Source organism: Thunnus thynnus, chromosome 13, assembly GCF_963924715.1.
Source record: "Thunnus thynnus chromosome 13, fThuThy2.1, whole genome shotgun sequence".
In the NCBI taxonomy this organism is placed as follows: domain Eukaryota; kingdom Metazoa; phylum Chordata; class Actinopteri; order Scombriformes; family Scombridae; genus Thunnus; species Thunnus thynnus.
The window spans coordinates 16511265-16538118 of record NC_089529.1 but is presented as its reverse complement, the minus strand read 5'-3'; the positions used below and the strand labels follow the sequence as shown (position 1 = coordinate 16538118).

Genomic DNA, 26854 nt, shown 5'->3' with positions numbered 1-26854 from the left:
AATCAACGGGAGGGGAATAGATTGAGTGGTTAAATAAGTTGCTGTAACCACTTTTAATTATAACAGCGCAGCCGCACGGGAGACACAGTTTTCAACCTCAACGATAAGACTGCAGTTGAGCTGCAGATGGCAGGGGGGGAAGAAGCCTCACATGTTATATAATTAGTATAGGAGATGCAGCCTAAATGTGACAGTTGGGTTTTCTAATCAGAGGCGAAGAGTGAAAAACACAGACAGCCTGATGAGGAGATAACAGGAGAGGAGAGGAGTTATAATGCAGAAAAGAGGTTTGGGTGGAGGATGCCGCCTTGAATCTTGATCCCACGAAGAAGAAGAAAGATAAAAATTTAGGTTGGGTGGTGGGTGGGTGGGTGGGGGGGGGCGCTTTGGATTAGACACACTGCATCATTTAAGTGCTGCGGCTGATGTCATTTCCTAAACACCATAATTGGTCATCAATGACTCTTAAAGCTGTGAAGAATGGCTAAATGAAAAGACACACTTTCCCAAGGGAGAGGTTGTTGCTGCGCTGATCCAATGAAACCTTAATTGCTCGGACCTCACGCCTTTCCTGCCTCTCTCTCTCTCTCTCTCTCTCTCTCTCACACACACACACACACACACACACACACACACACACACACACACACACACACACACACACACACACACACACACACACAGACAGACACAAACACACACACCTGCGTGGAGTGTAGCTCCGACTGAGCACCACAGCGTCGCATATTTCCCGCTCACCTATACACACAGTCGCACCTCTGCTGCCGTGGCCCCCATGTGGCCCCTCCCTTACCGGACTGGACCGATAAATGGGTTAACTGTGTCACCGGGAGTAGCCGAGATAAATGCACCGGGAGCGTCGGGAGATCCCTTCCCATCCCTCCGCTGTTTGACCGATCTGCGCTCAAAGCTTTAACCGGGCATCACCCTCTCTGCTCCGCGGTATTGATTCGACAAAGTAGATTGAATTTAGATCAAGATTTATCATTTTACAAGAGGCGACCGGCAAACAGCAGCACCACCGGTTTCCAGACCCGTGGGCGGCTGGGTGGCGTCCGTCTGGGCGAGCTGATAGGACGAAGATTTGGCACTCTACCTACCAACTGCTTCATCCCAACAACACCCCAAATTCTCAAGATATGGCGATGAGAAGTGAGATGTAGAAGACGAATGGGAGGCCATTCATGTGGGTCTGGGCTTCAGCTGAAACGGACAAAATCTTTCTCCTCCTCCTCCACCACCACCACTACCACCATCATCATCCTCCTCCTCCTCACCTAACCAGTTGATATTTTTTAATAACTATCCAAAAAGTGTGGAGCACATGACACACTGGTGAATCCCCAGGGCAGATCTAACACACAGACTGAATGAGTCCATCTTTGGCTGTCGGACGGACTCCTCAAGAGCACAGGACGGATGCAAACAGGCTAAACACATCTTGGCAATTCACAAAAACACCCTCAGCATCTCCGCCAACGGTGTTTTAGCCGAGCGGGGTGAATCTCACACCGGGGGACCAGTCGTTTCACAGGTAGGTAGGCTATACCCCGACTGCTAATTAGTGTGACACCTCTGTGTTAAAGGTGATAAAGGTGATTACCACGACCGACCGCCCATGCGTCGGTCCCGCTGATGGCCGCAGAGCCGCGCAGGCGACTGCACCTGTTGTAAATATGGGGAGGCGTGCTTGTTGTGCGTGAGCGTGTGCGCGCGTGTAAAGCAAAAAAGAAAAAAAAAAACAGACCTACATGTACAGTAGGCTATGTGTTGACAGTCAAGATGAGCTGTGCTGTTTTAATGGCTGACAACCTGACAGCACAATGATGTCTTTGCCTATTTGTATTTAGTATCCGACTATTTCAACTGCTCCTGAAAATCTCTTTCCAGCTGCTTGTGTGCGACGCGCGCGTCAGTGCGCGCTGTGTGGGCTTGATCGGTGTGATTAGGTGATTATAGGTCCATCACACACACGCCATAAGTGTAATTACAGTATAATTGTCTCAATACGCAGCAGGATGTAAAGCACTCCATCACACATCATGCTTTGTGGCTTTATCAACCGCTCTTCTGTTCACTCAGCCTGTAGCAGCTCACATATTGGTTCTGATAAATGGGGACTGGCTGCAGTCTAAAGCCCAATTGTATTCATTCTCATTGCCAGATGCTCTAAAACTCCACGGCCATAAAGCGTGATGGCCAAATCTGTCACCTGCTTCACTCACATTCATCATCTGATATCCCGGGGGAGACCCGCCTGTGGATGGTGACGGATAGAGGGTGTTATAGACGTGATGGAAGGTGGGTGCGAGCATTTTTGGGGAGTAGCGCGCATGAGTATCTGTTTTTTTTTTTTTTTTTTTTTTTTTTTTTTTAAAATCCTCGGACACCCCATTCTCGGTGCAATGAGGGTGACATGTAGCAGCAGCTCGGAGCAGCAGGCGGTGTGAGTCCAGCTGCGCTCCCTCCGCTGCAGATGCGCTCAGCGTTGCAGACCATTACGGGTGTCCAACTCTTTTCCCGTCGGCTGGGACTCTTTTAACATCCAACAAGCGTCGTTTCAGACCACCTGACAGAAGATCGAGGACGCACACGTCCACGTCTGCTCTGCAGGGGCTGATGGTGAACCACCAGAGCTATTACAATTGGAGCTGATGGTGGGGCCGGATAGAGCGTGTTGGATGACCCAGGTTGACCTCCGGCAGAGGTGGCTGTAGGGGACAAGATGCACAGCCCATCCAGCGCCTCTGTTGAGGAAATGTTTTTAGAGTGCAGCCTTGATGGGTAAGAAAGAGACAGCAGAGATCACAGCTGTGTGGTGGCTGCCTATCTTTGCCCAAGGTGACTTCAGTAGGACACTGACAATGTGACATTGAGCAGAGACAGGAAAGCGAACACAGCAAGTTATTTCATTTCCATTATTCATTTCCATTATTGGTTTAGCTATAAATCTAATAAAAAGCCATTTCATTGTTGGTTGCCTGTTGAGGTGACACATGTCCTTCTTTGATGCGTAAAAATTGTCTCCTGTCTATTCTGTTTGGCTTTGTGGTTTACAGCAACTAAGAGATGACAAATCGCAGAGTTGCAATTTACCTTTATCCAGCACTGCTGCTTCAGCTGATTAACTGTGGTCCCTCATTATTTTTGGCAGGCGGCATGGGCCTTATCTCCAAAACAAGAGAAGACATGGAGAGCTAACTGACGCTTTAGTGGCTTGAAGTAAAAAGAGAATAATTTGTTGACGTATTTTGAAGTCCACCTGGCCATCTAACAGATCTCAGACACATCAGAGAATCCTTGGATGGCGTTAAATCACACAGTTGTACATGTTTTGATGGTAAATTGGCGGCTGCGAGAGTAGTAACAACCTGTTTTCTTTGATTTGGCGGATAAGGCTTGATTCTGTTAATACTGTTGTCTAGTCTGGCTTGTGATGGCAAAGTTATGCGTGTGCTGTTGGAGAAAAAAACACTGTTGTGACCCCTCAGCTCTTTCCTGCCATTCTGCTAATGCATTTCTCTCCATGGGGACCGCGGGAGGTGAGGAAAAAAACATGATTCTCCTTTCTCCCCTTTCCCAGCTTTTGGCTAAATCTCTTTCGCTCCCTCTTTCCCCTCATCTCATCCTCTTCTTTCGTTCAGGCTCAAATCCGTTCTGATCACTTCACTTCAGACTTGAAACTCGGGCTCCCTAGAGTGCAGATGACCCCACAGTTCAAACACTGCCATTCAGCCCACTTTCATTTGCTCCTTTCATCCCACCCCCCATCTCACCTGTCTGCCTGTCTGTGTTTTTGTCTTTTTGCCACTCCTCTTCCTGCACTGAGCCAGTCAATGAGGCTTATCAGATGGAGGTTTTCAGCAAAGCTTGTCCTTGTCAGCTCTCATGTCCGTCTCTGTGACAACAGTCTGTGTTTTCACAAGAAGAAAAATCACAATCCAAAAATATATGGAAGGAAAATAGGAAGTGAGTGATAGCGAGAGAGAGGAAAGAGTTTGATGTATGTGTATGCCTGTCTGCTGGTTTTGCCATGAGTGAGTGGGTGTTTTTGCCAGCGGAACAATTGAGAGCAGATGGACTATTAAAATACATTCTCATATTAATTTCATATCATATGTCTTATTAATTTGTCTACTGATTAAATAATTGCTGGGTCCTGTTTAATTTGGGGAGTTGAAGAATTTAAGGATCTCAGCCTGCTGCTGTAGTTTATTAACAGTCATTAAATGTTCATCATTGTTGTTGTTCATCTTCCCTATTTCTTTTCCCCGTGAATATATTCACTTGTAAATGCACAGCTGATCAATACAGATCAAACTGTATGCATCATAAATCATTCTCCTCTGCTCACTGCCCCCACCTCCACAACAATCTCATCAACCCCACCCAAAGAGGAGAAAATAATTATGGTACACCTCATTTGCATGCATCTTCCCAACAGGTACACACACACAAACTTGTCTTACAGTAATACATACACAGACATGCATGCACTGATGTACCCGCAGAAATCTAAATATGCAATGGAGTTGTTCATTTACAGCTTCTGTGGAAATGCACCCAAAAATAAACCTTTTATGTGTATGCAAATGTGCATGCATGAATTCTTATTTATTTACTCACTTGAACACATTCACTAATAAATAAATGCACAACAAATCAATAGTACATATCGAGAAACTGCATGCATCATGCTGTAAATGCATAAATGCAAAAAGATATACATGCTTAAATATCCACAGTATCTGCACATATATCATAACACATGAACTTAGAAGCCAGTATCACAAGTAACTTAAGTATATGCACATGTACATGCACACCTGAAAGCCTAATCGTTCATCATTAAAAATAAATGTTGTCAGGTGAAATGTGATGCCAGGATGTAGTTATCTTTTAAAAAAAAGAGATCAAGGTTGAGACAGTTTCTCACTTCCCTCTCTCTCAATCGTTGATATTGGTAATTAAACATTTTTTATAAACCATGTTACCTCCTGTGACAAAAGATGTCTTTGTTTCTTCCAGCAAGTGTTTTTGCCCTTCATTTTGGGATATGTATGTCTGACATGACAATTTTTCAGTCAACATTTCAATCATTTCATCTTCGATTGAGAAAAACTGAAGAAAAATGACTATACTGTCATTCTGTGTTGTTAAACAAACCTGAAGCTATTCAAGGTAAAATGCAGTGGGGACACTGCCAACCTTCTCAATGATGGTTGTATTTATTCATTTAATTAAATTTCAAATCTGTTTAAATCTTAAAATGTATGTGGTAAGATGTCATTGATATTAAATGATACATTGGATACAAATATTACAATTAAGAGAGTTTATTCTGTACTTTGCTGGCAATGGCAGACAATAATTAGACACTAATCCAAGAATGAGACCCTGGCGTGTGAGTGTCCCCTATGGGCAGCAAATGCAAACTCCCCCAAATCACTTTAAAGACCAGTGCTGGCACCATAAGTCACCATCAAATCTAGACTCTCCGCTACACTGTCTGTCTGCCACAAAAACTATTTAACTTAACTCAACCCTAGTCTTTGTGCTACTACTTGTGGGGGGGTTCTTATGCACTGCAAACTGCTGGGGCAGAAAAGCAATTGGAAAACCAGCGACCCCTCTGCATCTAGGGACGTGCTCCCGAGACAACTGCTCTACCGATGTTTGCAGCCACACTAAATGTTTACATGACCAATACCCTATTTGGAAAACGCCATCCAAACCTAACAGGGCATTAATGGGTCAACAGAAATGGCTACCCCAACCAAAACATTGTAATTCAAATGGCCCAACACTTACCTGATTTAGAGTATCTCAACCAAAACAGCCAAAGTAAATTAAACCAAAACAGGGGACAAGTGCTACTCCTCTACTCCCAAAACCTGAATTCAGGGAAGAATATAATATACAATGTCATGTGTGAAACGACTCCACACTTACAACAAAAGGCATGCTACTAAGGCCTACAAAAATGCCATGTAGATACCACAACATACCCAAAGTTTTAAACAAGACAGGCCAACAAATAATCCTACAAAAAGCCAATTTGACTCAAATTTACAAAGGATTAAGTTTACCAAAGAAAAATCCCTCATTTGTCACACTCAGGTTAGGCTTTAACCTTACTAAAAAGTTTGGACGAGCCCTCATTTGTCACGAATTGGCTCAGAGTCAGCGACAAAAAAGAGAATCACACATGAGTTAAGCCTTAAATGACATTTATTGTCAACTTAAGATAAAATATAATAATGGTAGTCAGCTAGGTCAGTAATGAATACAGTGTGTGGATGAGTGAAATGTGTATGATGTGTACAAACAAAACACAAAACCCTGACCCTAAATCTTAAACCCTAATCTGGCTGGTGGAGGCCTGGGAGGAAGAGAAGACAAAGATGTTGACAAGGAAGCCTGAGGTCTAAACTACCCAGGTGCAGGTAGTTTCTTGACACCCTCTCCAACACTTCCCATCGGCTCCTGAGCCAGGAAGCCAAACCAACCTCACAAGCAGAAAGCAGAGAGAGAGAGACGTCATAGTTTGTATCCTTGTTGGCTGAAACTCATGTCTGCAGAACAGATACATGTTGCCGTGGTGACCTGAGTACCTTTAATGCGCAGGTGGGACAAGAGTAGAACCAGGAGCAGATGGACCGAAGAATACATTTCCTCAGAGCTCTCAAACTATGAGCACACGTACACACACGCACCTCTCTGCACACACAGTGTTTGCTGTCTATCTCTGTCTCATGCACACGTACACACAGCCATCTTCACACCTGGTGTCCTCTACAGATCACCAGAGCAGACTTGCACCTATCCCACGTGTAACCTTTTACGCTATCTTTGTTTCTGCACTCAATCAGTGTCTTTTTTCCTTCCTTGGCTTTGATTCCAAGCTCCACAATGGATTTAAGCCTCAAATAACAAAGAGGAGAGGAGAGGAGAGGAGAGGAGAGGAGGGGAGAGGAGAGGAGAGGAGAGGAGAGGAGAGTGGTTGTTTATACTTTGACCATGTTTCCTGTGACAAAGACATCCCTGCTTATCTTTATCTCTCCTGTCAGCAGCGGCCCGCTCACGAAACACACTCTCGGGATCGCTATCTCTTCCTCCCTTTCTATCTTTCTTTTTTCTCTTCATAACCTTGACACAGTTCATTCAGTTCAACACTTACTATTGGCAGGAATATTACATGAAGCATATTGCCAAAGTGTCAAAATATTACAGCGGGAAAACCCTCGGAAGAGTGTCTCTCATGAATCAAAGTAGTAAATCGCTCTGATCATACGACAGCAAGGACCGGCGCTGATTGATGACCTGTCAAGCCCTGAGGTCTCTTGGTGAGGTGTTTGGTGGCACTGGGGATTGTCTGGTGGGACAGAAAGTCAGTAGATCTGACAGGGGGGGGGGTTAGAAGGAGCGATAGCGAGTGACAAGACTTTAGTGCTTTTCCTCTGTGGACCAAGGAGACCAAACAAAGAGAGAGCAGGGGAAAGAGAGAAAGAGAATGATTGTTTGATACTACCATGTTCCTGATTGTACTCTGATGGTATTTATCAGAACAATAAGAGTGGAATGTATTTTTTTGGTTCCATTGAATTATAATGTGATTACATAATTTGTCACAGTGATTCTGCCACAAGGAGACAGCAGTTTCTCCCAGAAACAAGCATTAGCAGAGTGGAAGGAACAATGTTCCCTGCACTAGAGCTTGTGTTTCTAAAAAGGGCTCCTGCCAGAGTTTCAATACACATGCACGCACTGAGACACCTCTAGCTTTCTCATTTTCACATACACACATGCACATGTTTATTTAGACTCTGTGTGTGTGTGTGTGTGCTCTGCAGGGAGAAGATGCCATTCCACCATGTACGAGCGGGCCTGCTCTATCCAGACAACTACCTGAGCAGCTCCCTGACGGAGGGCAGTGAAGCCTTCCAGCTTACCAGTATCTCCACAGAGGAGCTGGGAGGTGAGTGTGCTGACTGAGAGAGCAGGGATGTGGAGTAGAGTGTGAGGTACTAGCAATTAATGTTTCACTACTGGAACAATGCAGTTACAACGCTTCAATTCTCCCAGGGAAAAGTTTTTCCATTTAGCCATTTTGTCAGCGCTTGACTTGATGCATTGGTTTCGAATTATGGTGCTTAGGAAATAAAATCAGTCACAGGACTCAAAATGAAGCAGTGTCTGAGAGAAATGCAGTGTATATGTATATGTATATATATATATATATATATATATATATATATATATATATATATATATATATATATATATATATATATATATATATATATATACACACACACACACACACACACACACACACACACACACACACATATATATGTATATGTATATATGTATGTATATATATATATACATACACACTGCGTTTCTCTATATATGTATATGTATATATGTATGGATATGACTAGACTAGAATTAGGATCTACTGATATTGGGATCCTCATTCAAATTTTCATTTTCTTGATGAGAATTGATGGCACCGGTGCTCACAAAGGCCTGTTTCATTGACAATTTAAACTACAATAAAACTAAAACATCACTATAGTTAATGTAGCCTTTGTTAAACACAAGTATGTTATTTTACGTTTATCTTACATGGCCTGAAAGGTTTTTGGTTAAACTACAGTTGGATTTTTTAATGTAATTTTTTGTGATTTCCAGATTATGAAGTCCTTTTACCAAGTCTTCTAAATGTGATAGATTCAAAAATAACCCATGTGAGTTCTTTCTGATACAACACCCTTATCATTAAAGGAAGACAAAGGTTTATTTCAACTTGGGTTTTACTTTTGTAGATCTGGCCATTGGCACTTTTGGATATGACATCATACTCACTGAATCAAGTGCTAAGATCTTGGAACGTGGCAACATCAGTTAAAATCTGGGGCAGTAAGCAGTGTTCAGAGAGTCACACAGATTGTAAACAAACCCTAAGTTAGTCAAATTTATTTTTAAGAGAAAACAAAGGTGAATGGTAAAATTTTAAGCTGATATCAGTTGTAAACATCCATCACAGTTTACAGATTGACTTCCTTGTTTGACTTTGACTTATCATTCTTGTTATTGTTGTGTGCACTCATGTTTTCCCTGTGCCACAAGGGATTATTAGCTTCATTATGAGGGTGCTTGCTTCCAGTTTTACCTTCAAATAAAGTGGTAGTTTATTTAGCAAAATTGCCAGCATCTTTTCCTGTATTATCATCTCACCACTCCTGTTTGTTGCCCCATTGGACATATTTACAGTATATTTCCCCGATCTCAGCATTTGCTTCTGTTCCAATGAGTTCCAATAAACCCCAGTTTTCCTTTAAGTTCTCATAAATTGACACAGAGAAGTTTTATTTTCAAGCTGTCTGTTTGTAGCTATTTTCAAGCCCAGTTAGCGCCTGTTTTTGGGACAGACTGCAGCCTAATGCATACTGTATGTTGGGTCCTGTCTGAGGCTATCCTATGACATAACCTCATATGTGCTAATTGACCGTCCATACAAAACAAAGACTTTTACAGTTAAATAATTGCATATATTTCTGACATGGGTTGCTTCGGTGAGGAATAAACAGCTAATCTGGTCACTGAGTTAAAACCGAGACTGTAAAAGTGTGTTTCTGACTGAGACCATTTGTTTGTGTTTATACATATGGCCCATTCTAGTTTGCTCGAATGAGCTTTGGTATGAAGTACTTTGTAGCATAAATCTTTTAATCCAGTGTCCCTCATGCGCAACTCGACTCAACCCAGTTCACTGAAACAGTTGCTTTAGGAAAGCGGAGCTGGTACAGCGACTGCACCGTCTCATTATAATCATCAGCCTGTTTGGCTTCTGTGTTTTGTTTGTCAAGGGCAGCGAGAAGGGTAAAGTAGTTTGGACCTATGTAGGGCTATTATATAAATTGAATTTGGACTGTAAGACACCATACATTATGATGAGGCATTATCTAGGCCCTGTCAGCCACAGAGCCACAGAAACCAATGGGATTGTTTGATGTGGACAAAATATCCGTGGTATTTGCTGCCAGCATTTGAAAACTCCTAATCCCACTTCAGAGAGATGCCGAAGGTTCTTCTAGGATCATCTGTTAGCGCCGATAGAAGGCTAGTTAATCACCCCTGTGTTGGATCGCCGCTGTCCTTTTCTCTGGTTTTGAAGCATTTCATCAATCACAGTGAGAACATGTACAGTCCTGGGGGGTTGACTTCGTAATACACAGCCACGCACAGGCAGGCAGGCAGACAGGCAGGGCTGCATGCTCAGACACACAAACACACACACACACAAACACACACACACACACACCAGGCATTGCACAGTAATACATCAGAGACCAGCTCATTCGTACCCTATTGAAAATGTACTCTTCACTGTTGAGCTGCATACAAATACATCTCACTTTGTTTTGGGAGGCTGCACAGTCAACCGCATTCCCAATCCCTTGCCTCCGATTCTCACTTTATTTAGTGAGAGAGAGAAAGGGAGGCAGTGGCATGGTGCTTGAGTCTAGTTATCAGCCGTAGGGGATATTTACAGGCTTAGATGGGGGCTGCGACTGAACTTCGGCTCTCTTGCAACTGACAGAGCAAAGACAGGCATAGGAGACAGATCTGAGACGGACTTATTACACAGAGGAAGGAAGGAGCAGCATGTCAGGACGAGAATATTAATGACACACAGACTGAGAGAGACAGAGAGAGATGAACTTCATGTAAAATTCATTGTTTCAGTTAGGAAAAGGATTAGTCTCAGGGAAATCGTGATTTAAATTCCATCGTGCAGCAGGCTATTACTCTTTTCGATTGTGTTTCTCCTGTAAAGATTTGCACAAATGCTGAACGCCAGCTGAAATGACACCCTCGCCCACCCGCAAAGTGTAAAGACCCACAGAAAAATTGAGTGCTCTTCCGTGAAAAGATGTTGAATAAAGACCAGAAAGTCTGTCTTGTCTCTGTGGTCTTTATCCTGTCGATAAATTCGACCACCTCCACCCCAGCCCAAAGCGCCGCCTCCCCCCTTCCACTTCCACTCACATGATACCAGCTGATTGACAGGTAATTAACCACAGATTGACCAGGGTATTTTGTAAGAAGGTCCTCAGAGGTTTAAGTAATTCTGCTGCACGTTCACTTACAATCTCAAGTTAGAAGGAAGCCTTTTATGCGGGAGAAGAGGGCCGGAAATTCTCTTGGCGATGCTAGTGGTGATTGTGTTTGTGTGGAGGGATTGGGACTGGCCCCTCTGGGATTGTAAAATACAATAAGTATATAAAGATGTAAGAGAGACAAGGAGAGTGAGTGAGGGAGGGAGTGAGGAAGGGAGGGAGGGAGGGAGAGAGAGGCAGAGCAGGAGATCAGCCTCACCTTGATTTGTCTGAGAGAAAGGCTGCAGCACTTCCCGTTAATGGGAAAACCTGTTATTAGCGCCAGGGAAGCTTCTTTAAATACCATCTACCGACCTGCTAAAATCTGTTACTCATTTATTTCCTCGCATGGGTCAGTCCATCTCACTGACACAATCTGATGGCTCACAGTTACATGCTTTCTATGAGACTGAACACACACACACACACACACACACACACACACACACACACACACACACCCATTTAATATTGTGTAGGCCTAAGTCTCTATTTTTAAAGCTACAATGTGTTCAAATCAAAAGTCCTCCAACCTAAATGACAACGTAGATAGTGTGTCATTTCCCTCGAAATTAACCCATATGAGCATTTTCTCACCGCACTGATTGTCAGGATGTCACTGTTTGATAATTCCCTGCAGAACTGTTACAAATGACCTTTGCAAGACATGAGTCATATGAACATTTCTGATCTGCCACCACTGGTTAACCCTGCAATAACTGATTTTGGCCACTTTGGGCAGCAGAAACAAAGCTGTGAACACAGCACTAACAAATTATTATTGATAAATTGATAGGGCAAACTAGTTTGCAAAAAGTTGCCCGACCAGACATGGACCAATATTATTAAGAGCTGTATTTCTGGCCACCTCGCTGATGTAACTCCAATATTTACTCTCCTTTCAGCTCTGCTTTTGGTCTCTACCAACTCCTAAGAGAAATATCTGTCTCTTTAGCTGCTAAATGCTCCACTATGTTTACCAGCTTGTCACTAACTTTTTCTGTTTGCTTTTTGGTCCCGGACAAGTAGTGTAGAGTTGGTTTTGTAAAGCTTTTTCACTGAAAACAGCTGTTTGCCAATAATTATGCTATGAGAATGGTGGGAATGAAACAAAACAGTTGCAGGTTTTAAAACCAAAGCAATGAGAGTTGCTATAAAGCTCCATAGATAATTCCTTGATAATTTTTTGCATAAAAATCACTACAATCAACCCCTTTTACATACAAGCAGTCATATGATCCATCGTTAATGTTAAAAATATTCACTATAGGTTAATTATTCATTTAAAGATGCCTCGTGGAGCTTTCTTGTAAACAAAAGTTTACATTCAGTTTTTCTTACTAAACCACATTGTATGTGTCCAAACATGTTTCGTACAGTTGCCTCCTGATAAAACATTTGCAAAGCCAATTCTTTTGAATATTTTAAATCATGCATTGTTTACGTCTACATTTGTTAGTTTGCAGTGTTCTTCTTCGCTACCCTTGTAGGTGCATTGTGACACTTCTATGTGCATTACCGCCACCAACTGTCGATCAGTGGAATAGCCTGAAACCAGCAATTATACAAACAAAATGTGGACCCACTCGTAAAAACAGCTCCATTGCGCTACTAGTGGTTTAAAACTCCACAGGGTACCTTTAAGGCTTGGTTAGGTATAGGCACAAAAAGTACTTGTTTGAGGTTAGGGAATGATTGTAGTTAAAAGAAACCAGTGCTGACTGTTGATAGGAGATGCAAACAGCTTTCTCCCATATCAATGTCACACAGTTTGATGACCCAATCATCCAGCCCGACCTCCTCACTAAGAGGTTTTGCGGTGCTATAACAACATCACGCTCCTTCTGCCTTTGCTCCTAGGAGACAACCGTCATTATTCACATGAGCAGGTCCTTCTTTGGAAAACGTAAACATAGATCATTTTAAGTTTTGAACAAATGACCGAACAAACAAGGACAGTTAAAATTTATAATGTAACAAGAAGTGTAACAATATAGACAAAAGAATGATAACAGACACTGAAGAAAACCAAAGATCAAATGCAAAGAATGTTGAGGAGACAATTTGAAAAAAAAAAACCCAAACACATTTTACAGACTAGACGATTACAAGGCAGAAATATTGCACTATAAAAATGAAAAGAAACCTTTCAATGACATTATAAATGTTTCACAGAATAAGTCACAGCATCTCAATTATGATAAAGGTAGATGAATAAGATATGAACACAAACACACACACACAGAGGACAGACCAGAGAAGTCCCTCAATCAACTATGTCCCGGCCTTGGGGTTTTTAATGGCAATAAAGAATCAAGATGAACAGATCATCTTCTATGATGAGCTCTCAACCTTTAAGACAAAACAAGGAGAGGAAAATTAATTTAAAAAACAAAGTGGAGATGAAACACATTTCCACATCTTACACCACACCTGGTAACCTTTTCCTGAACTAACCAGAAACCCACACATCAGCAGACACATGAAACAAATCACATTTACCTCCACTCAAGGAAAAAAGGATCCAATGCTAACAAAATACATAATATATTGGTTATCTATAGAAATATTTCTGTTAATATAAAATAACCATAATATAAAAGACCATAATCACCTATAAGAGTAAAATGTATAAGTTATTTATTTATTTATTTATTTTTGGTCTAATGTCCCCAGAAGAAAGAAAGAAAGGATAAAATCAGTAATGTACAGTAATACGATGTGTCTTTGTCATGCAGAGATCCGTGAGGCGTTTCGTGTTTTGGATCGTGATGGAAATGGTTTCATCTCCAAACAGGAGCTGGGAATGGCCATGCGCTCCCTGGGTTACATGCCCAGTGAAGTGGAGCTGGCCATCATCATGCAGAGACTGGACATGGATGGTGAGGCACTACATAAGGACACACACTTGGGTGCATGCACAGAGCAAGCTTGCAAACACACAAAAATACAAAAAAAAAAAGATCTTTTCATCAAAGGACAAGTGTGACACACATAATGCATGTGTAATGTTGTTTCTGTATTAAAATATGACGTGTTCAACCTTGAAGAAGGTTATTTTCCATCCAAACAAAGAAAGCCATATGAATATTTCTTAGAAATGAATTTTAAAGTGATGTGAATAAAAAAACACTGTTGAATGATGCCAAAAACACAGAACTTAATACCTCTTTCACTTTATTGAGGCCAAATGGGATTGTGAGTTAAAGCTATCTTCAAAATATTCCCTCAAAACTGTCTCTAAACTGCCTTAAGAGCAGCAGGTGATCAATTGTCAGAAAGAAATTCCCCTGGAGACAATACAGAGATAACCCGTTTGCTCCTGCACCTTAAACTCCAGCTCTGCTTCACAGAGAACTACAATTACTCCTAAGCAGTCCCTGCATCACAAACAAGCTAGTCAATCTTTCAACTGGTTCTTATCTGCTGCTCTTGATTCCACAGCTCCTGGTAAATATCAAAGGTCAGAGCTAAAAGCTTTTTGCTTTCGCTTCCATGAGTAGTCTGACCACCTGAGAGCTGCGCTGCCATTTGTTCTGAGGAGAGACACTATCTGTCTAAAAATCCTCCACCTCTGACTTCTATTATCTCTGTGTAATCGCTAATAAAGCTCTGAAAGCAGTCACTGGTACAATTAGTTAATTATTGTCAATTATTATCAGGTTTTAGACAACCAGCACAAGCCTCTCAGATTATTCATTTTATGTCATTAAATCAAATTCAATTAAATCCCTCCTTAAGAAATCTTGATCTCTTGATCTCTGGCAATATCTTCTTACCTGTCATTCAGGTTTCAGACAAAATGGTCTTACTATACTGTATAACATATGAAAGGTTAATCCGAAACTGCATTTTTGAGAAACTGCAGTCAGATTTTGGACCAGAGAACTGATGCTCATGATACTAATTATACAAGGTAATACTTCATTTTACAGTTCTGTAATTCCCTAGTCTTGTTGGAAAGAATTATGCAATTTGGCTCTAATTTCCTTGGAAGAACAGCTCCAGTTAAGTAAATACTGAGAACTTAATTCTCTGTACATGTTAAATTTGGCCTGTAGACAAATTTCACATTTTTGCATGTTCAGCTGGCCTGCCTGACTAAAAGACTAGACAAATGAAGTTCATTTATTGCAAGTGCGCTGCCTCTATTTTCTCTGTCATTTGTACCTAATTACATAATTCGTTCTAGGGGACTTCTTGGAAATTACTCGGAAATTACGAACCACAAGATGATGATGAAGAAGTGTTATCCTACTAACACAACAGCACTGAGACATGTGGAGACCACTATTAATGCTTCTAATATGCTACTTATTATAACAAATAATAAACAGAACATTAGACAGCGCTATAAACTGGTGGTGTTATCAATATTGGCAATAAATAGAATAATAGCTCTGCAGTAACTCAATTTATAAGACATGCAGTCGTAAAGATGTCCAGTGAGTATTAATGCTATGGGACGCAGGCTGTTGATTGCTATCTCTAACAACATGCAGCAGTAGAATAGATAATGCAAACACTTGCAAGTTGTGTCTTTAATTTAAATGTTTGCTGAATTGTCACAAAAAAAAAAAAAAAATAAACCAATACCATTATTGTTTATGTATACACACACACACACAGGCATGCAGTCACACAGGTGCACGCACTTTATTTGAAAAGTGAATTAGTTCTGATGATGCATGGCTGTTTGTCATGGATGAGGGTGCTTCCATCTGTTGATCTGTCTCAGGGTGCTTCTCTTTGTTTTGGCAAACAAATAAACTTCTGCATAAAATGTGTTATTTAGCTCCGGTTTGACAGCCTCCCTGTCTGTGTGTCTGATTTTCTATTGTCTCCCTGACTATCGTGTGTATGTGTGTGTGTGTGTGTGTGTGTGTGCACGCGCCTGCAGGAGACGGCCAGGTGGACTTCGAGGAGTTTATGACGATACTGGGGCCCAAACTGCTGTCATCCGACAACAGAGAAGGCTTCCTGGGCAACACTATTGACAACATCTTCTGGCAGGTGAGAAACAAAGTTGTCTCCTCCCAGCTGGCAAAGAGTGTGTTTCTCATCACTCAAACTCATTTGATCATTTATCATTTCCATCTATTACGCCTCCTCTCACTTACGCTGCCTCTGACTGTGTGTTTCAGCAGTGAGAGCAAGTCTACATCCTTAAGCACAGCCCTAGTTTCTGCAGAGACTCTAAACAGGCACACAATGAGTGTAAAAACACACACAAACACACACACTTTCAGGCCCCCTACCTGCCTCTTCTGTTCTTTTGCAGAAACAGACACTTTTTTTTCCGACTCTGAGCCTTAAAGGAAAAAGAGACCTGCTGAGAATTAAGCGTGTTTCTTTATGTGGGTTTGTGTATGTTTTTGGATGTGCGGGTGTGTTTATTATTCACAGTGATGCAGAAGGTATTACCATAATAAAGATTGCAGGGATGCGCCTCTGTATGTGGAAAGATATCTGAGCTTGTGTGCTTTCAAGCGTCCACACTGGGCTCAATGGTGATTAAAGCTCCAGCTCATCTACATGTTTTTGAACGTGCTCACTTTGTTTTTGAAAATTGTTGCATTCCAGATAAAAAAAATTTGCTGCTGTCAGAGTGTTTTTGCCTCTTAGGTAAGACAGGCAACAATAATGAAAAGTGCACAGTTTTGAGTGTGTGTGTGTAAGTGTGTGTGTGTGTGTGGGGGGGGGGGGGGGGGCAGCTCTCAGGAAACTGTTCTCTGCTTTCCTTGAGTTAAATGAGAGGAGAAGCATTTAGAGGGTGACTCACTGAAATGAGGAGGTGTGCGTGTTTCAGGTTACAAACACATACTGGGCCACATTTACATAGACATGCTTCATCATAGATAACATTGTGCAATCACTTCAGAAAATAACATTAAAAAAAACCCCAACTATTTATGCCATTCACACGTCATAAAACAATAGAAATTAAAACAAAAAAACCCCCGCAGGACCATTCCTTTCTAAATCAAGTGAAATATGACACCTTTTATAAATGAGACCCATTGCATCTATAAAGGAGAGGAAGACAGACTACAGTGTGCCAGGAAGGGAGGCTGAAAGAGATGAGAGAATAGAGAGGCGAGCTGGACAATATGTGGGGAAGGGGAGGGTTGGGGTGGCGCGGGAAGGATGCCCCACATAAAGATACAGGAATATAAAGGAAAATCACAAAGGAGGAGAGTGGGAGAAAATGAAAGAAGAGGTATAAGCGACACTGATTCATGAAGGTCGCAGACAGTGTGCGTCTCTGGGGTGATTTGAAATGTTCACCTCCCACAAAAGGAGAGACAGACCAAAAGAAAACAGGAAGAAGGGGACAGGAAAATAAGAGATGCAAGAGGAGAGAGGGAGTGGAGCAATGAAAGCAGAGAGCAAAAGAATATAGGAAGAGAGATGAGGAGGATGAAATGGTGGGAGGAAGTGTGTCTCTGAGGACCGTGAGAGCAGCGTTTTGTGTGTGTTGTTGCGTGTGTGTGTGTGTGTCTGTTTATATTTCACAGACCTCAGAGGGAGACGGGCAGAAAGGGAGAGCCATTGTATGGAAAAGAGAGAGATGGAAGAGAAGGTGGGCTATAATGACTCAGTTCAGTATGTTCAGATAATATCCTCGCACTGTGATGTGCGATGTGTATGTATGATTGACTTCATTGGGGAGACTGGAGTTGGTATGTTTTGTGTGTAATTACATTATACCCCACGTGTGTGCATTTGTGTATGTGTTGAATAAATTGCGTGCATCCTTGTTATTGTATCTTGCTTGTTTGACTCGGTGTACCATTGAAATATCTGAGAAACATTGCTGTTTTTCTGTTTATTTTTCACTGAAGCATGGCCCGAGTAAAACCTCTGGGAGATTCAGATATCTGCTTTGAAAAACTCCTGACTCAAGTTATCACATTTCTGCTGACAGTCAGTAAATTAGATTTGAAAAAGGAAGCAACCAGTCTTCCACTGCAAATTAAGCTACAGCGCCTAAAGATAGTCATTTTCAGCTGTGTTAAAAACAACATTTTTTTTAGCCAATATCATTAGTGTTTAAAGTCTATAAGAAATACTGTATGTTTGTGCAGAGTGAGTGCAGGATAAAAGTCTGCAGAATCTTCTAGCGTGTTAGAATAGCTGAAAAAACGTTCGAATTAAACCAGCCAGTGTTGTCAGTAACCAGCCTTACATTACATTAACTTGACAGATGCTTTTTGATTAAAGTGATTCCTACAAGTCAGGAGCAATTTTGAGGTTCAGTGTCTCGCTTAAGGACGATTCCACATGTTGGAATGAGGGATTGAACCAACCATATGATTAATGTCCAACCTGCTCTACCACTTGAGCTGCTTCCACCCCATTGTCCACCAATTAACAAACCATGTTGAAGCCCATTTACTACAAAACATGCATATCTAAAGAGGGCATAACATACACATTTCCGGGTGTATATTCTTATCCTGGGGCTATGCTGGAATATCTTTGCATGATTTGCAGTTCAAAACCTCCTTATTTATCTTACACTGGTCCTTTATGCAGCCCCTCAGTTCAGCCTCTGTCTGAAACAGGCTGTTTTAGCTCCTGTCTCTTTATGTCTCCCAATGTCTCCCAATTAGCTCACTTTGTTCTGATTGGTTAGCTTCTGCCAGCTCCAGAATTTGCTTATTTTTCCCATTTTTTAAACTTCCGTATATGTTCAAGCCCTAATTGATGTGAATATGTGAGTGGACAACAAGAACAACCAGTGGAACAACCTTAGCAACAACCTTAGCAACAAGCGCTACAGTAGGGACAGCCATTTGTGGGCATGTGTGAACAATCTCATCACAAGGGGGAAGCAAAGGGAACTCTGCAAAGCGTTCAGAGCAGGTTGAAGTCCTGGCTTTTGACTTTCAGGAAGCTTTTTTACATATGTTCACCTCATGTTTTGGACCTTTGACCATATTGAACATAGACATCTGACATCATAACAGTATAAAAATAAATGAAAATCACAAAAAACACATTATGTCCCCCTCAAACTCACAACTAGCCATTTTGAAAACCTGCCTTAGTGTTTAGTTGGTTATAGGGTTAATTTTAGTAATATAAAAACATGTTAGGGGAAGATTGTTGTGATAGTTTAAAGTTGACTGTCAGTAGAAAATGGGATGTCCTGGTTTCCGTCTTTGTACGCCCAACATCAACCTTGACTTTTTGCAGTAATATTCAGTAACACAGACACTCTACGTCCACCCTTGTCACCCACCCTTGAAGCAGTTATTACTCCCACAATTGCAAGAGGTTGCATGCCAGATCTTTTTTTTTTTTTTAAGTGAAGACAGTTTCTCCAGGCAGCCGTTGGTTTCAATTAATTTGCATAAAGTAATAAAGTCAAATGGGTCTCTTGATTGCGTTGTAATCTACTGTATCTAATTGAACATCAGTTCTGCACAAATTTGTGCCGGTAATTACATTACAAGTGTTAAGTCAAAGTTATGTCAAGTTACAAGTTTTTATGAAAGTTTTCTTCTATTAACTTGTAGTCTCGACCACCTGTCAGTATTTTTGTCAATGAAAACAGTAACTGAAAAGAAGGGTGAAGGAAGCAGAATGAGATAGTCAGTGTCAGGCTTAGCGCTGCCATCTACATCTGTTGAGACAGTCTGCAACGCACATACTGATGACCAGTGATGCCAAATGTAGAGTAATTTTTTTTTAAACGTGTTGAGTCTCTGTTACATAATAACTGCCATTTGGTGGATGGTTTCATCCAAAGTGCAGCACTGTGAGTAATTATTTTAAAAGTGACTGGGACAGAGCCTGTTCAGTTTCAGCGCCTCGACTGTGGAATAGTTTGTGTCAGATTTATTGAATATGATGTTATTTTAAAGAGTCATATAAAAACATATTTTTATTCCATCATATACAGTTGTAACTGATTCTTTTTTGCGCATCTAATTTATCTATTATTCATTTGTGGTTCACTGTAGTCTCTGCTTTCTTTATGAAAAATAACTCACCATACCTGCAGTTTTATGCTATTACAATATGTGTCCTCTATGTGTGTGCATTTGTATACATAGAGGGCACATGTGTGCGTCTTTTTGTATACATTTTCCTTTTGGTTAAAGCACTTAAAGAATAAATCTTGAACTTAAAGGCGTCTAACCCTGATAACACTGAAAAACAGGAGAAAAGGAGTACTGAACAAAAGAAAGAAATGCCTGCAGGTTGTTACTCTGGGTGACTTTTTAGAGAAGGGTCAGAGGACAAAGCAGGTGGACGACTGACGAAACAAGCTTGTGCTGTTCGAGGGCAAGCAGGATTAGACTGGAAGGATGGTGTGTAAGCACCTGTTCCTCTGACTGATGCGTCCTGGCTCCTCCAGTATGTCACCGGTCACTGCTCACGATCCCCGGCTGTTTTCCTGTCACACGCACACTCACATGCACCCACACAAACACACGTCACATACTGTAGTTCATTCAGTGAAAGACAAAATGCACTGACAGGCAAACTCTTGAGTTTTCACATCTCCTGTTCATCACTCCGTGTGTGTGTGAGCATGTGTGTGTGTGTGTGTGTGTGTATGTCCTTCAGAGACTGGGCAAGGGGAGAAATCACTGTTGGTTGGTAACAGGTTGCAGCTCCACTGTGGCTTTTCCCCCCTCAGACAGACAGACAAGAACATTGTACATTCTCCATGCTCCTGCCCTGAGCTGTCAAGTTGTCCGTCCTGCGGCTGCAGTCCAAGAAGTTTTACCTCCATTTTCCTGCATCTACTCAAGGCAGAGACAGTTTTGGCAAGAAGGGGAGCAGAAATCAGGCAGCTCAGTCCCTTTGCCCGCTGCTGCCACTCCCTGTTTCTCTGCCCTGAAGTGCCAAACAAGGCATGCAGGAGTCAGAGCGTGTGAAGATCCAATCTGTAATTTCATTTCACCACATTAATTTGAAGTATAATCACATAGATAATTTAAGAATTTTAAATATAGGCCTGTTTTGCTGCTGTGTCTGCAAACATTACTGATGCAAACAACCTTAAAAAGCATCAGAAAATATTGATAACTGGTATTAAGTTGGTGTCTTGTGTCTTAAACATCTATCACATTGGGAGTGAGAGGTTCCAATTCTTAAATTTTGGTGGTGAAGAAGCACTTTTGTTTACATCTAGATATTTTTTTTTCTTTACTCTGTCTAAGGTGCTTATAACTTATGATGCTCTTTTTTGTTTGGTTTTTTTGTGTATAACTGCTCCTCTATCTTTATCTCCTCCAGTGCTTGTTTGCTATTTCAAATAGAGTATCTGCTTGTGTGTGTGTGTTTGCGTGTGTGTGTGTGTGTGTGTGTGTGTGTGTGTGTGTGTGTGTGAAACAGAGATAGAAAAACGAGACAGAGACTGAGCAATTTCCGGAACGTGAATCGTGAATTCTTACTTTATTTATTGCAATATCCCAGGTTTGCTATTAATCTTGTGTATGTTTGTGTTGTACCTGCACCTGTGTTTGTTATGCATGTTTCCATAATTACAGTGTAAATCACCTGGAAAGGCGGCATGAACGGTTAGATTGGAATCAATACACATTTGCCGAGTTTTTTTGGCTACACGTCAATGCACACAGAGGCAGACATGCAATAAATTAATAAAGAACTGATTCAATAATCCTGGTTTTATGCAAACATAAAATATGTGTTTGCATGTATGTGTTTGTGTATTGTATGCATTGGAATATCTTGGTTACGTCCCAGTGATTGCTGTGTTGCAGTGTTGAAATATGACATTACAGAGAACAGCAATCAATAGGGATGGGTATCATTTGAAATGTTTGTGATACTCAGGCTAGAACAGCTCCTTCAACAATACTTTTCTCAATACCTTACTCCGAGAAAGGTTTTTCTACAAAACCCTTTTTTCATTTAAAACAATTGTTTGTGTTATATAAACACAAACCTAAATCTGGTTGAGGAATAGTTTGACACTTTGGAAAATATGTTTATTCGCTTTCTTGCCAAACATTAGATGAGAAGATCAATACCACTCTCATATCTATCCGTTAAATATGAATTTACAGCCAGAAGACAGTTAGCTTAGCTTAGCATAAAGACTGGAAGCAGGTGGAAACAGCTAGCCTGGCTTTGTCCAAAGATAATAAAAGTGTGCCTACCAGCACCTCTAAAGCTCACTAATTTACATGTTATATCTTGTTTGTTTGTTGTTGAATGTAAAAATTACAGCTTGTGGTTGTCTAATGAGTTGTGTGGTAGAACTATTTCTTGGGTGGGTGCAGTGACTTTGCTGGTTGCTTGGCAACCTCAAGGTGACTATTCATTTAAAGAATAAATAAACTACAAATCTGACCTGGTGTTTGATGTCAAGTTTCAATAACTGATGTGTTTTGATTGTCACACATTGTGCCACAACAACATTTCGTTCAGTACCAAAAAAGTCCTAGTAATACAATTTGAAATTAGCTAGATTAGCTTTATTAGCTAGATTTCCTTTGTTACACAATATCTGTTGCTTTTAGCTTAGAGCATGAGTAAAATTATCATTTTCTCGCTGAAATGAGCATCTCCTCCTCACTATCACAACTCTTTTATGTCCCTACCAGCATTATCTGCCAGTTCTGTTTTCTCCATCTGTCCCCCCTCTACTTCCTTCGTCTTCAATTTTCTCTGACCTCGCCATACTTTCATCTTACAGTATCTCTCTCTTCCTCTCTCTATCAACCCCCTGTTTTCTTCCTCTTTGCCTCGTCTGCCTCAGTATGTCCATCTGTTGTGCTAAACCAAGCGACTGATTGTATTTGAGGCTGTCAGTGAGGTAAATAATCTAGACACATGCTCGTGGGTTTGAGGATGGTGTGTGCATGTGCATCTATGGATTGGAGGGGGTCAGGGGTCTGTTTTGGAAGGGCTGAAAGGACGTGATGTTTTGGAAGGGAAGAAAGGGAAAAGGACAAAGGCTAAGAATCAAGTCAGTGATTGCTCAGGGCCTCCCAAGTTATTTTAAACACAAGCATGCACACACAACTAAGAATACAATCACCTACAAGAGAGTAAATGCACCAGCGTTTCCATTTTAATTGATGGGTCCATTAAGCGCCGTGTGTACGCATACATATATCCACCTATATCAGCATACACGCACAGGTTGCATACTGATTCGGGCACAAAATAGCCTCAGTGATGCATACGCAAACACGTTGCCATTACATTACAACTGACACCTTCCCTACTTACATACTGTATCTGTACATCACACATTGAGGCAGTAACATACAAATCACACATGTCATCATTTCTTGCAGCTTGTACATTTCACACCTCAGTCTTATCTTCTGTATTTATCTGCCCTCATAATGCCAGTTTGTGGATGACTGTGTCGCTGCATTGATCACCTTGTGTCCCTGCAGTTTGACATGCAGCAGCTGTCTCTGGATGAGCTGAAGCAGGTGCTGTTCCACGCCTTCCGGGATCACCTGACAATGAAGGACATAGAGAACATCATCATCACTGAGGAGGAGAGCCTCAATGAAACCTCAGGGAATTGCCCTGAGTATGAGGGAGGTGAGGAAGCTTTTCTCATGGAAACTGTACTGTATTTCATATGTTTTAGGTACTAATTTGAGTTAAGTAAACATAATCAAAACATTAATCCAAGTAACTAAGCGTATCCTCAATCAAACTGGAAAGGAGTCATCTGGGAATACACATACACTTATTTGCTTTCTACAGAGAGTTGAGAGTCAGGGAGCAATTAGCTTAGCTTAGCATAATGACTGGGAGCGGGGGGAGACTAGCCTGTTTCCAGACTTCTGAATTACTGCCTACATCTCTAATTTGTTCAGTAATTCAAATAGGTCTAGTGTTGTGCTCATTGACGGCTGTTTCTGCTAGCTGGAGAAACAACTGACCAAGCAACGCTTAGTTGACAGGATTAAGAATAGGGACGTCATCTTCCTACATAGCTAGAAAGTTATAGCAACATCCATGATAAATAGAGACAAAGAAATTGGAGCAAGCGTGGGCAAGATTGTTGTTGTAAGTTAAATTGACATATTTAGGATTAGTTTGTTTACTGCCCCAAGCAACTACTATTGCAACTTCTGTATCAACTGAAAATCACTTCACTATTGATTAGTATGGCTCATAGACTGTATGGGGGGAAACATAAATAGATACCCTACACCTTCTCAACAAGAAACTAGCTAAAATGAACATAATGTTTGGTTGAATGAATGAAGTGAAACAACATGGCAGTTAAATCTGTTAGCAGGCTAAGACGAAACAGCTACACACGCTTACAATACCTCTAAAGCTCACTAATCAACATGTTGTAATTTGTTTTTATTACTCCATACACAAATGGAAAGTTACAGTTTTATGGGGAGTTACATGCTGGAACTATTTGTTAGTGACCAGTGGCCGCTGGTTGCTGGCAACGTCACAGTAACAACGACAAGACAACAAATTATTATGTAATTGTGCACAAATTAAAAAAACAAGATGCAACTTGTTAATTAGTGAGCTTTTACAGTGAATTTTTGAACTTTAGACAGAGGCAGGCTAACTGTTAACTGCTAAGCTACTTAATGGATCGATATGAAGCTGGTATTGATTTTCTCATCTAATTCTCAGTAAAAGAGCGAATAAGTGTACTTCCCAAAATGTCTGTTCCTTTAAAGCTAAATTATAGAGAAAAAGACAAAGTCGCAAATCCATTTGACATGAATGGAACAATGGTGTGTATTATAAAATCCCAATTGATGTCACAAGTCAAGGTGTCACCGAAAACTCATTCTGAAGTCTGAAGTGAAAAAGCCAAAGACAAGTGCAGTGTGTAGAGCGTGTTAAAAACCAGTTACCCTTACTCCCATGAACATAAAGTACAAGGACTTGTAAATGACTTTCTTGGCAAAATTCAAGGTAAAATCCTACATTTTTAATTTGCTGCTATTTTAACATGAATACACACCACAGAGTTTTCATCTCAAAGGTCTCAATGGAAAGGCCAAGAAAGCTGAGGCATATTCAAGAAAACAGATGTAATATTTAAATATTAAAATCTGCTAATGTCGAGGTCACGCATTAGTTTCTTAGACCATAAAGCTCTAGTGCCCAAGTAAAACACTGAGGGTATTTTCTTGAGACACAAGACCAAGTTGCTTTAAGCAGAAGAGAGAAACAAAAGCTCAGCTCTGACCCCCTGTTAGTTTCGGTGCACATCCAGAAATTGCCTTTCCGCTGTGAAACATCCACCGAGTCAGGATAGGACAAAGGTAAAGACAGATCAAATGCGCTAGCAAACTAGGAAAGTCTTAATGAATCCATTGAGTACTGGCCTGCAGTTTCAGGGAGACCTAAAAAGAGACAGCTGGGAGGAAATGAAGAAACTTAGCAGAGAAGGGACAGTGAAGGAGGTGATAAGAGGCTAAAGAAGGGATCAGGCAACTGCTGGGTGGGCATTCTCACAAAGTTTCTTGTGTTGAGGGAAGGGTGGAGTTAGGGAGAGGGAAAAGAACAGTATAAAGACATAGAAAGAGGAGAAGTAGGCAGGAGGAGGATAGAGAGGAGATGAAGAGGTATAGAGCCTCTCACGTAAAGATAAGCTGTATGTCTCCCCACATTTAACCTCGTCAACTTCTTTCTTTCATGCTTGGTTTCTTCCCATCTTCTCTCCTGTCCGGTGGGAAGTCAGCGCCCTTCACAGTACCCTGTTAGATCCATGACTCAGAGCTCTGACTTGATTTATTGATGCGGTACAATATGTGATTGTAACAAACTGAGACAAGAGAACTGACAGAAAGGAAGCTTTTGGTTATTGTTCTTGCTGCAAAGCCTCCTTTCCTCTTTCAATCTTCAGAGATTATGTCTTTGGGGGAAAAAAGGGCTCTCAGTCCAAACAGATAGGGTCAGATAACAGCACAAAAAGTTCCACCTTACTCTTCTTATTTCTTTGTAGTAGTTGCCTCAGTTTGTGTCTTTTTATCTAATCATTTTTTTCACACATTGGAGATGCCACAATAGGTAGCGACTAGAAATGTTGGCTGCTATTTAATCCAGTTCCCATCTCTGTTTGAGTGAAAAGAGAAAGAGGTCAAATTTCTTAATCACTGTACACCAGTCTGAATATTTTTATGAAGACATAAGAGAAGAGAATGTCTTTAACAAACAGTGTAGTTTGTTAGTTGTTTTAAATAGTTTTACTTAATTTTTTTGATATGAGGATGAAAAATTCACTCTTGTATGTGTGACAAAACAACTCAAGGGTCAACTTAATAGCATTTTCTGAACATTTGATCGCATATCACTCAGCGAATATAAGCGGCTCAGGTGTCATCATGATCTGAGTATGACGCCTCAGATACGTGGTAACAAGTGGTCAAGATCATAACACCTGTCTCAGTTAAAGTATGTTCTTTGGCATCAAATGTAAACTTAAATGGCCTCCTTGGTCTTTCTCCAGCCATCCACTGATGTTTTTTATGCTGTATACTTGACTGAAATGCTGGTGCATGATCATATTGTTCAGTAATTGGATGTACTGACAGGAATGTATCGATTATATAACATTTTTTGGACCTAATGCTTTCATTTAATCACTTAAAGGAATAGTTTGACATTTTGGGAAATACACATATTTGCTGTCTTGCCAGGAGTTAGATGAAAAGATCGATACC

General features: G+C 41.0%; 1 protein-coding gene across 1 annotated transcript in view; it reads left to right on the top strand.

Annotated features, from left to right (window-relative positions):
• Positions 1–574: 574 nt before the first annotated feature.
• The window catches only part of caln2 (calneuron 2), a 30136-nt gene continuing 3856 nt past the window's right edge, over positions 575–26854 (top strand). The window contains exons 1-5 of the mRNA XM_067608313.1: positions 575–1555; positions 7875–7999; positions 13931–14074; positions 16093–16205; positions 23588–23741. Coding sequence (XP_067464414.1) covers positions 7882–7999; positions 13931–14074; positions 16093–16205; positions 23588–23741 — 529 coding nt within the window. The 5' untranslated portion in view covers positions 575–1555; positions 7875–7881. The remainder of the gene's footprint in view (positions 1556–7874; positions 8000–13930; positions 14075–16092; positions 16206–23587; positions 23742–26854) is intronic.